Raw genomic sequence first — 11,536 nt, 5'->3', positions numbered from 1 at the left:
CCGTGTCTCAGGAATAAACAATCTCTCAACAGTGCATCTAGTTTACACCAAAAGGGGAATAATAGGATAGCTAAGGAGAAAGGGAGGGAAGACCATGCCATAAAGGGATATTCCCTTGAAATCTAGAGAAGAACCCTTCACCTACATAAGGAGGGAGAGACGCCATTAGAGAAGGATTCAGATGAACATAGAGAGAGAAATAGAGAAAACGCAGTAAGATAAAACCACCTAGGAAGAAACCCAGAAAGCTTACTCCAAGCCTCAAGCATCACCATTCATGCAACCTTAGTAATTCCCATAGCTTTCCATCAAACACCTCATGTGAAATTCCATCCCCGAAATTTCACCAATTATTACGTATCTCGTATTTTAAAACTCGTATTTCACGCTTATGTTAACTTTATTAGTTAATTTTAATTCCATTAATTTTAAGTTTAGTAATTGTTTAGTTATCGAGTTGGAAATTTCATAATCAATCTTTATCTTTCGTTGATATTTCGAAGTTACAACTAGTGTTTTTAAATAGATCTCAAACCCCTGAACGCATAGGCGAAAGCCGTTTGCGAGTCCGAATTATAACGGTATAGTTACGAACGTTTGAAGTGGTGAAAATATAGATTGTGGGAATTATTCTAATTTCCACTTATGGGGAAAAGGCCCAAACTTTTTTTTGATTAATGGACCGGCTACTATAAGTGAAATTGGGCATTTTATGTGGTGGAAAAAGATTAGTCAGCAACCTTAAAAGGGGACACATCAGATTTTTTTAAGAAGGAGAAAGGACCATAGGAAGGAAGGACCAAAAAGAGGGAAAAGAGGATTTTACCCTCCATTTCCGTCGACCCATTTACACATGCCCACCGGAGTGGGTTTCGGCCATTTCCACCATTTTTTCAGGAGAAATTCTACCATCCATCACCTGCAACCTCTTCCACCATCTTCCATCTCCACTCAAATTTGAGGGTTTTTAGGTCCAAAATAGTGTAAAACCGTGCGGGTGACCCAAGGAGTCTTGACGGCGATTCTGCCACTCCGGCTAGTCTCACCACCCACCACCACCCTTAATCAACTTCCCTTGGACCCAAGAACAAGACCCAACTGGTGATTGGGGCGTTGGAACACCAAGGAAGCCGAATTGAAGGACACCCACCTTAGGGTTTCATTGGGTGCGAGCCAATTTGAGGGCCTTCCTGGCCAAATTGGACTCGGCCACAGATATAAAATTTACTCTACTTGTTGAAATCTTTATTCCTGTAAAATTTGAGAATTTTTGGAGAAAGTCAAATTTTCCGGTGTGTGACATTCGATTTATAAAAATGTTGTTGATTGAGTATTTAATCGATAAGCTCCGCTACTTGATTATTCTAGCGATTGATGATCTTACCATTGAATTGACACCACTTTTAGTATACTATGGTAGATAATGTTTAAGGACCTTAGGGACTTATAAGTGAAAATCTAGTGATTGGATTTTACGAAGCAAATGACGTAAGGTCATGGACTCTACATTAGAATGACGGTTCGATTCCTCATTAAATGTTGTTGTGGGAAATATATAAGAGTTTTAAGTATGTGAATTATCGAAGGAAATCTAAATGTGGTTTGTACCTTGTTAGGTGGTGATAGAACGTGATGCCTTTACTCTCGTGTTTGAGTGCGTTAGTGTGGATCTCAGGTGAGTGATTCTAATCTATGTGTTATGGTATTGCTTTGAAATCCTTTGTGCTAATAAACTTTGTGGTTACACTATGGATTCTTAAAATAGTTCTAATGTTAAATAATTGTTGCTAGTACGTTCTCGTCGATCTACTTATGAAACATTAGGTGACTTGGATATTTGAACTGTGATGGATTGTGTTTTGGGATATATATGTGATGGTTGATAAAAATGATGGATTGTGTTTTGGGATATATATGTGATGGATGATGTGTTTTGGGATATATATGTGATGGATGATAAAAATAATGGATTGTGTTTTGGGATATATATGTGATGGATGATAAAAATGATGGATTGTGAAGGACCATTACCCTAGTGTCATGGGGTTAGGTGACACTAACACTATGTTTGGATGAGGGAAATAAACTTGGAATTTTGGTAAAAGTCAGAATTTATAAATTGACATGCTAGTGCATAAATTCATAAACATAGAAATTTAGAATTTCCGCGTGGAAAAAAAACTTGGGATTTGGGACCTCCAATTCCCAAGTTCAAATTCCATGTAAATAGGTGTCATTTCCCAATTTCTATGATTTAAAGTTTAAAAATAACAATTTCAGTGTTCTTTTAGATGAACCAAACAAGAAAATTTACAAATTCTAGAATATAAAATCTTGTCATTTCAATTTCCGTCATTTTAAAATTCCTTAGTAATCTTAAATTTCTTCATCCAAACATAGTGTAAGTCTACACCACGTAGAAATGGTCCTGCTTGGTTTATCCACGTTAGGGGACCATACTATTTGTGGATCGCGCTTGGTTAATCCGCGTTGGGCGATCCTTATAGCCTAGGTATGGCCATACACATTTAAAGGTGATCATGCTTGGTTAATCTGCATTGGATGATCACCTTCCAATAGTTATAGGAGTGATTGTGCTTGGTTAATCCGCATTGGGGGTCACTACCTATTTGGTTATTTTCTTAGGGGTGACTCTGCTTGGTTAATCCGCATTGGGGGGTCACTATCTATTTGGTTATTTTCTTAGGGGGGTCACTACCTATTTGGTTATTTTCTTAGGGGTGACTCTGCTTGGTTAATCCGCATTGGGGGGTCACTACCTATTTGGTTATTTAATAAGGGTGACTCTGCTTGGTTAATTTGCATTTGGGGGTCACTACCTATTTGGTTACTTTCTTAGGGGTGGCTTTGCTTGGTTGATCTGTTTTGGGGGGCCACTTCCTAATTGGTCATTTGCGTAGGCTTCTGCCGAACGACGTCTCTCATAATCTAGTTTTGAATATATCTGTGAATGTGGCTTTGAGAACTCTGAGTTTTGATTTAGAAAACTCGTTGGATGTATGTGTGACCTCTTCGGAGGTTGCAAGGTTTGGTAGCGATTTCTTATAAATGATTTATATTCAAGGTTTATAATTGTGAATGATGGTTGGTTTTATTATTAGTATCATATACTTGTATTATTTATCGCTCACACAAGCTTTGTAGCTTATCTGGGTTCTTGTTTGCCCGGTGCACCATTTCGATGGTGTAGGCACTGATCTTACAGGTAACAAGTTTGAGTAGCTTCGAAAGGTTTTTAGGTGGGGTAGCAGTACCGTTATCAGAGATTTGGAGTACTAGGTTACCCCTATATCCTATCTTGTACTTTATCTTTGGGGCTTTCTTTTGAGCATCTCAATCTTGTTCTTAGTAAAGCAAAGATTATGCTTCTTTTTGGGATGTACATATTTGTAAATATTTAGTGGAGAATTTAGCCACCTTCATATTATTTTGGTTTATCAGTTAAAGTATTTTATTCCTTAACTTATACCGTATTCAACGGACGTTATTTTCCTTATCACGTGTCGATTCTCGACGTATGTTGGGATCGGGACGTGACACCTCAACCATTAGAAGCCTTACTATCACCCTAGGTAACACACCCCGACCTAAATCAAGGCGTGACGGCCAGCACGCCTTGATTTAGTTCAGGGTGTGTCACACCTTGATTTAGGTCGGGGTGTGTCATGCCTTGATTTAGGTCAGGGTGTGTCATGCCTTGATTTAGGTCAGGGTGTGTCACTAGGAAAGCCCAAATCATGTAGCTAAGAATGCCATGCAACCATGCAAACCTTATCTCTCATGTAAATTGATAATCTTCTAACTTCCACACCACGCTTCACTTGAGCAAGTCATTATCTTGATCTTTCATGCTATCTTCGAGCCGTTGATGTTACCAGAGTATTTCTTAAGACAAGCTATCTCTTTCAAGATATCCCGGGACTTGTTGCGAACCCGCACCAAGAGAGACAAGAGGACGTTCTCAAAGCGTAAGTCCACCTCGACCTAAAAGTCCCCCAATACCTGTACATCCAAAAAACCTTTCTCCATAACAGCTACAAGGGCCGCCCTAACTACATCCACTTCTGCCATCAAATTAGATGTGCAAGGATAGTTTCCAATCCCACCAGCAGCACGGAAAATTCTGGCAAAGTTCCTTGCCACCCACCCAAAACCACATTTTTCCTTCCTCCATGCACCATCACAATTTATCTTAACAATACGGAAAGGAAGGCGCTCCCACGAGGACTCCGCAACAGCCATGGGAGTGGTCATAGGCCGCCGCTGCTCATCAACACTTGCCTCTACCCATTCCTCCATCTCCCCATACTCTCATCGTTATTGACGCAGCAACGCCACAGCCTCAATCAGATGTATTTATTTTATTTTTTTCTTAAACACCATGGCATTCCTACATTTTCAAAGCCTCCAAGTTGGCCCAAACACTAGCCACCTACTAATCTCATCAGAGTCCAAGCTTCCAAATAGATTCCCACGACTTCACTACCTCTCTGCCCCCACTAGCCTCCCCCATACCTTTTCGTCCAAGTTCCCCATTTTTACCTGGTTCTTGTGCAACCTTATATCCCGATTGGACCGAAAGAACCATTCTTCGAGTAATGCCATATTAATTTATCTTCGCATCCAAATATGCTTAACGGCATGCTCCAAATCTGAGAAGCTTCATCCTGGCCAAAGCAACATTCAACCACACTCCTTCTCCACGCACCGGTATTAGTATCAATTAAATCCACTACCTTCCCCGGCATCTCGTCATGACAAGAGATGGGCTTAAACGTCCATGGAGTTGGCAGCCCCGGGTTTTGTTTAATGATATAACAGATTAATCAGATATGTATTTTTTGTTAATTACCCTACGCTACGCCAAGTTTACTTGTACAATAGGTATCCTATCAATATGTCTTAATATAATCTGATTAGCCTGCCCGATGAACAATAACACCGTAATTAGAGAGTGAGATCCTCAAATCACATCCGTTCATCGTACATCATGCAGCTAGTTTTTGTCAGGTACTGTATTCAATTTTAAATAAAAAAATTTACAATGATTTCTAATCGCACAGAGGATCCGGCTAGGATCCTCTCTCGTAATTAGCCTCCCTTTCTTTGGACTCCAAATCCAACTCCAACTATGCTTCCAATTATTGTTAACTATATACATTTATAGATATACGTATATGTATACAAGAGCAAGAGCAAGAGCGCCTAATTAGGTATATAGTTAGTTAACATGGCGATCGCTGAGGCGGAGCCTGAGGGTCTATTGAATCTCCAGTCGTGATTTTGTGAGGAAGCACCTCTGCCTAGCAGTGAACACAGACGTTGACGCCGCCAACAGCGCCTTCAGGTTCCTTCTCTTAAGACGCCCATGTTATTCTCCGGAGTTGAATCCCTCCTCATGTCAAATCATAGACTACCAAGCATCCTTCCCAGGTTTCACTGACAAAGGCTAGTCTTTTCATTGTTTCAGACTGCTGATACGCGTAAGAAATGCATCAAGAGAGACTAGCATTGCTTAGTCAACCTAAAGAGGTTTAAGCGATAGAACTCCATGATCGGCTTCAAACGTATTGAGTTTCATAAACCCATAAACAGAGCTATTATTGGAACACCAAAATAATCATCTCGTGCTCCTCCCTAAAAAAAGAGTAAGGGAAGGAGTGCAAGATGACTATTTCGGAGTGCTAAACTGAAAATGAAGTTCGCAAGAAGAGTTAAACTCGTGTTGGAACTATTGGAGGTACATTATCACAGGTAATAAAACAAGGTCTTCTGCACATCTACTGAAACAAAGGCTTTCTCAGTACTATAGAAGCGCTGCTCCTCTAAAGGCTGCAACCCAAGTATCCTTATATGGAACCTTCCTCCAAAGTTTCTCACTTACATCAAGGATGATAATAAAAAGAGATGAATTCAGTGTATGAATGCTTACAACCCTTATGGTGTATCCACCAGACAATCAAACTCTCCACGCTGTTAATCTTTTGTACCTGAAAGCAAAGGAACGCAGATGCATTATTTTGTTTTTCTTCCTAGAGTGAACAAATGAAACAGAAAGAGGAACAAGCAAATCAAAATCAGGTCTAACGAGACATTTACTGGGCCTACATAAGATACCAAAGTCATCAGTGATTGAATGAGAACTACATCACAAAGGACAGCTAAATGCAAACGCCATCACTCTGATTTCGAGACTTTGTGATTGAAGTGCAGGTGGGAAAATAAGGGGTGTAGAAATCGGAAAAGGGGTGGGCGATTATGGCACTCTTAGCAGCCTTACTATTAATCCATGGACATGCTTCGGAAAAATCTTTAAAACTTCTCAAGCATTCAGAATAATCTAAGCTGCAGTATCATGGAGGGAACCTAAAGGAAAGAATGAGGCAAGAACAATTTGTTATCGACAACGTTTGTGTATCGGGCATATCTCAGTTTTCTTTGTACGAGAAAAAGCTGATAATGTTTTATCTTAGCTGTCTAAATTCTTACAAGTAAGATGGTTGAAAATGTCTCGAGAGACTATCATTTCCACCCTCTCATGTGACTTATGTAATTCTGTTCCACAATCAAATATGGTTGTCGTTTAGAAATCATCAGGAATTAGCCAAACAGAGGACAGATATTAAGTCCACTCACTCCTATAAAATGTGGTTCAACCAATACCTAACACACATTTTCAAATAAAATACCAGTCTGCAAGCAGATCAAACATCCATAACAGGCCATTCTGGTTTATGAGAAAATGGCGTTGCCTGCTGGCCAGCTAACGAGTAAAATGACTAGGCATCAAGCAGCCAATCATCAATTTACCAATTTTCGGGTTTGTTTGTTTGAACTTAAATCAGTGTGGTTAAATAAAACTTCAGGCTACGGCATGACCGCAAGCTGGATTATTAGAACCCAAGAATTCATGCTCCAATTTGCAAATGTACTTACTGAGATACTTAGAGAATTTGTACTGACTAAGGTACGATGACAGAGAGAATTTGTTCCTTTTAGAATTTGACAAAACCAATCCTTAGGAGAATATATGGTCGCGTATGGTATAGATGATTGATTGGAATGGATAAGATATTATTTTCAAGGTATGTTGAAGGAAGACCAAGTTGGAGGTAGGAGATGGATTGCTCGAGATGAAAACTCATCCATCCCAATCCTTCCCAAAATGGTAGGATCAAGGGAGAAGTTTCATTCATGTCAAATACCCTTCTAAATTTCTATCCCCTAAAATTGGAAAATCATTTTCCTCTAACTTTAATATGCCTTGAATTAGAGGCTTGTCCATTCCAATCCAACCCTTGATACCAAACAACGCCTATAGGTATTGGAGGTTTAACAAAAGAACTACTGCAATGAAGGCATTAATTAAACCAAGAACAGAGAGTTACATGTTAACCGTTAACTACAATGCAAGTTGTGTGTGTGGGCATATATACCTTTGGGAAAGTGGAAGAAGCGTCCGCGAAATGCTTCGACACCTTGGGAAAGAGACCTAGTACCAACGCTTAGGCGGCTCTTCAAGTCAGATAAATCAACCCCCTTCTCCAAGACCAAGAGATGCTGGTCCTTAAAGCTAGAGAATCTTCCACCGGCTTCCCTTTGCAGGTTTGTGATGCAAGGTGCAATGCTGTTCCAGCCCTCCCCTGCAATGCTTTTGGAGAAAGGAAAGCCACTAGATTGGCCAATCTCCAGTGCACTACTTCTTGCCGCCATAACAGCTGAAAAAATAAATAAAAAGCTATATCAGTACTGAATCCCGCTCGTCGTAGTTTAGATTAGATTAAATTAGAATATCGCTCGAATCATAAAACTGCACTCAAAAGAAAAAGTAGAGATTGAAAATAAAAGGAGATACCAACCACTATACGGAAGGTGAAAGAGCCAATTGGCAGGGAGACCGATTCCGGCACCCAGCAGAGTGAAACCGACGGAGAAGCCAAGACCGCAGCCAGCTCCAACATAACCAATTACCTCAGGCCCGAAACCAGGACCCCATCCAACCCCACAACCAATGCCTACTCCCAATCCCCAAAATGCTCCACTCGTTGGATGCACTGGGTTCCATCTTTCGTACCTCCTGAACACTCCTTTTATGATCATTACCACCCAATTTTCTGGGTATTTTTCTGAATTTCTGGGTATTTATGGGTCTCTCTCTCTCATCTGCCAGAGAGTCTGAGCTCTGAGACTGAGATAGATATGGAGGCTCTCTCGAAATAAGCTACATGTTCTTGTAGTTAACTGCAAATATGGACTTATATTTGTCAATTTTTAAAATAAAAAGTTTTCAATTAATTTTCGATGATCTAACTTTATCTGTGGCTAAATTCGTTTAGTTGAATATCAGAGTGCGCAACGAGCAAAATTAATAAAATAATAGGAATATTATTAAACTAACGAGAATGCCAAAACGACTACAAAACTCCAAGAGACTACATTATGAATGACTTATTTCTCAAACTAAATTACAAGCAATATTTATAGAGAACTAAACCTAAAAAACTCTAACTCGGATGGACTAAGCTCAATTCCTAAACTAACAAGGAAAATCTAAATACTAAAATAAACATAAATACTAATATTTTCCAATAAATTCTTCATATCATACCAGGTAGAGGTGTTTTTAAATTTTCTTTTTTTTTTTTGGTCAAAGACTAGTTTTAGTTTTTTTTCTTTTTCAAACAATAGAAATATTAGATTAGATATTAGATTAAAGAGCATGCAGGATTTGAATCCAAGTCATGGTGCAATAATAACATTTTAAAGAAGGGTTTTAAAAGATTTAGAAATCATGTTCTAGTTTAACATCTAATTTAACAAAATCTATTATTTGACCAAAAAAACAAATCATATTCTAGTCAAATTAGGATTTTCAGATCTTTCTACACCTACAATCTTGATTGGCGTATCTATGACCTATTATTTCATATTGGATTTTAACAAAGAGTAATGCTAGAAAGATAAAATTTGCAAACTAAATTATATGTCACCAATAAAAAATGAGCTTGCACGGACAGTGCCTCCCTAATAAATAAAAAAATGTGAGAGGTTCCAAGTTTGATGCTTCGAACTAATGAGTCTGTTTGATTGTGATCATAGACAGGATAAAATTCTAGATAATTTCTCTGAGCTCGAAAATGGTGGATAATCGTAACTTGCTAATTGTTGTCCTCCTTTTTGCACAAAATCGTTTATCAGAACACCTTCGTCAAAAAGGAAAGAGAAAAAACAATATAAAAACTTTCTTCTTAATTAATGCTGGCTGAAAATAGGAAAGAATGGAGATTCGGCATCTCTAATTAGATTTTTTGTGGTGATTCTGATCAATTAACAATGTATCAGTAAAGAAAGTAAAACAAAAAAAATCATCTGTACGATTTTGTTACCTCTTTTTGATAAGATGAAAGCGCTGTCTCTTCTCTTATATAAAGAACCATAATCCTCCTTTTTATCTGCATTCGATCTAACCTAATCTAAAGAACCCTAAACCTCCCTTTTTCCTGAATCGGTTCTAAGTTCTAACCCTAAATAGTGAGAAGAGACGCCATCAAGATTTCAAGACTAATTAAGGTATTATTCATCCTTAAATGTAGTTATTAGTTCAGTTGATACATAGTGTCTTAGTATTGTAATTTTTTTCCTAAACTTGATTAAGGGATAATAAGAAGGAAGACTAATCGGTTATGAGATTGGTACTAAACTTGATTCACGGCTTACTGTTCATATTGACTTTATATGTGTCAACCTAAACTTGTTTACTGTTCTTACTTTGATCTTATCGTTTAGTTTTTTTTTTTGTTCTTTACTCTATTGTATGAAAATAAATCTTATTTTCTCGGATTAACTCTTTATCCCAACAGGTTTGAAAAATTACACTATTATGGGTAGACGCAAATCAAAGTTACCGTTAGAGCTAATACCAAACGAAAGTTCGCGCAAGGTTACTTTTCGAAAGAGAAGAAATGGATTGTTGAAGAAGGCAGGAGATTTGAAAACACTTTGTGATGTGAAGGTGTGTACTATCGTTTACGAGAAGAAATCCAAGGGAAAACTGAGCACAGCAGCAACTTTTCCTAAGGAATTTAAAGATGTCAAGGAAATAATTGATAAGTACAAATCGAATTCATCGAAAGTAAAGAGAGTTCAAAGTTTGGGTGACTTCTATGCCACGCAAACGGTTCAAGTGAAGAAAGAGATTGGGAAACTGCGTAGTAAGATTTGTGAAGAGAAGTATCCTGCATGGGATGATCGTTTCAATGCGTTTTCAGCAGAGCAAATGCTTGACCTTTTGAGAAATTTGGAGAACAAAATTGTAGCTGCTCATGAGATGCATAGCACGATGAAGGAATCAAAGCAAATTGTTGTGCAAGAGACTATACCACCAATGGTGAGTGCCTCTAATTGCCATATGTCTAACTATTTTCTTTAGGTAATTTTCGACGAATTTTTTTTTATATATATATATATAGTGATTAGGGCATCATCTGGTGTTTAGGATTCAATGAATTTAATTCATGTATTTATTAAATTTAATGTATGCATTGTCGTTAATTTTTGAATTTTGTATGAGTTCAAGGCATAAGATGGATTAGCCACAAAGGAAATTATCATCCTACCAATTGTGTGTACATTGGAAGGGTTTCATGACTAATCCACCTTCGACCTCCAACTTATACAAATTTTGAAAGTTGACATCTATTTATCCGTGAAATGTCATACGTTTAAATCTATTGTTATCAAATCCAAACCCATCTAATCCTTGGCACCAATGCCTAAGAGTTACTAATCAAAGCTAGCTCTACCTTCCTCAATAATGTGTAGGCCATGTTTCAAAGCAACCAAGAGTATTCCCAGATGCTTGGATTATCTGATCAAAAACCCAGTTATTGTTCGATGATGAATGATGATTGGACTCAATTTGCAAGCACATCACAGACCAACAACATTCAGTACACTCCTCCAGTTATTGCTTCGAACTCCATCTGCAAAATATCTACGTGGGAGCATGATCAGATCTTTAACGATAATTATATTTCTGCGGCATATGGAAATACGGACGAGAATGCAACTTTCTATAATCCCATGCAGCAGCAACCATGCATGTATGACTCAATATTTTCAAGTGCTGCATTTCAACAACAGCAACAACAAGCAGTTGTTCCAAGTTTTGAAAACCCTAAGCCTATCGACGCGCTTCCTCTGAGAACCGTTTTGTATGAGTACGATCATCCCCTCTCTGTGACAATGCAGCCGAGTTATCTGGAGTGTCCAAATTCAGCAACTTCTGCTTCATCATCCGAATACGATCAGAAGTTTGCTGCATCTCACCCACAGAACATGTTCTATGATGACGTATTCTATGATAACTTGTGGCATTTCGAATAAAACAACATTTGGAGGGCTCAGGATACTTGATCGATTTATGTTTAGGGTTGTAAAGTTGATTCATGTTTATACGCTACTTGGAATCTGATTTCCTGAACGTGTGGCTTTCTTATTCCTTTGGTGAATTGAC

At 38.2% G+C, this 11,536-nt stretch overlaps 1 protein-coding gene across 1 annotated transcript; it reads right to left on the bottom strand.

Moving 5' to 3' along the window:
- Positions 1-5,744: 5,744 nt before the first annotated feature.
- LOC103420147 (cadmium-induced protein AS8) lies at positions 5,745-8,252 on the bottom strand. Its single transcript, XM_008358211.4, has 3 exons — positions 7,881-8,252; positions 7,458-7,739; positions 5,745-6,011 (listed from the first exon to the last, which is right to left on the bottom strand). Exons 1-3 carry the CDS (start codon positions 8,119-8,121, stop codon positions 5,998-6,000), a joined length of 537 nt encoding a protein of 178 aa, XP_008356433.1. The 5' UTR covers positions 8,122-8,252; the 3' UTR covers positions 5,745-5,997.
- Between the last annotated feature and the right edge of the window lie 3,284 nt (positions 8,253-11,536).

Source organism: Malus domestica, chromosome 06 (genome assembly GCF_042453785.1).
Source record: "Malus domestica chromosome 06, GDT2T_hap1".
In the NCBI taxonomy this organism is placed as follows: domain Eukaryota; kingdom Viridiplantae; phylum Streptophyta; class Magnoliopsida; order Rosales; family Rosaceae; genus Malus; species Malus domestica.
The sequence above is the reverse complement of the archived record's forward strand: the minus strand, read 5'-3'. Positions and strand labels throughout refer to the sequence as shown.

Excerpts from the sequence above, each read along its gene's own strand:
- LOC103420147 (XM_008358211.4), bottom strand. The coding sequence starts at position 8,121 with ATGATCATAAAAGGAGTGTTCAGGAGGTACGAAAGATGGAACCCAGTG. Across the intron at positions 7,740-7,880 it reads CTTTCACCTTCCGTATAGTG|CTGTTATGGCGGCAAGAAGT; the intron begins GTTGGTATCTCC and ends TTATTTTTTCAG.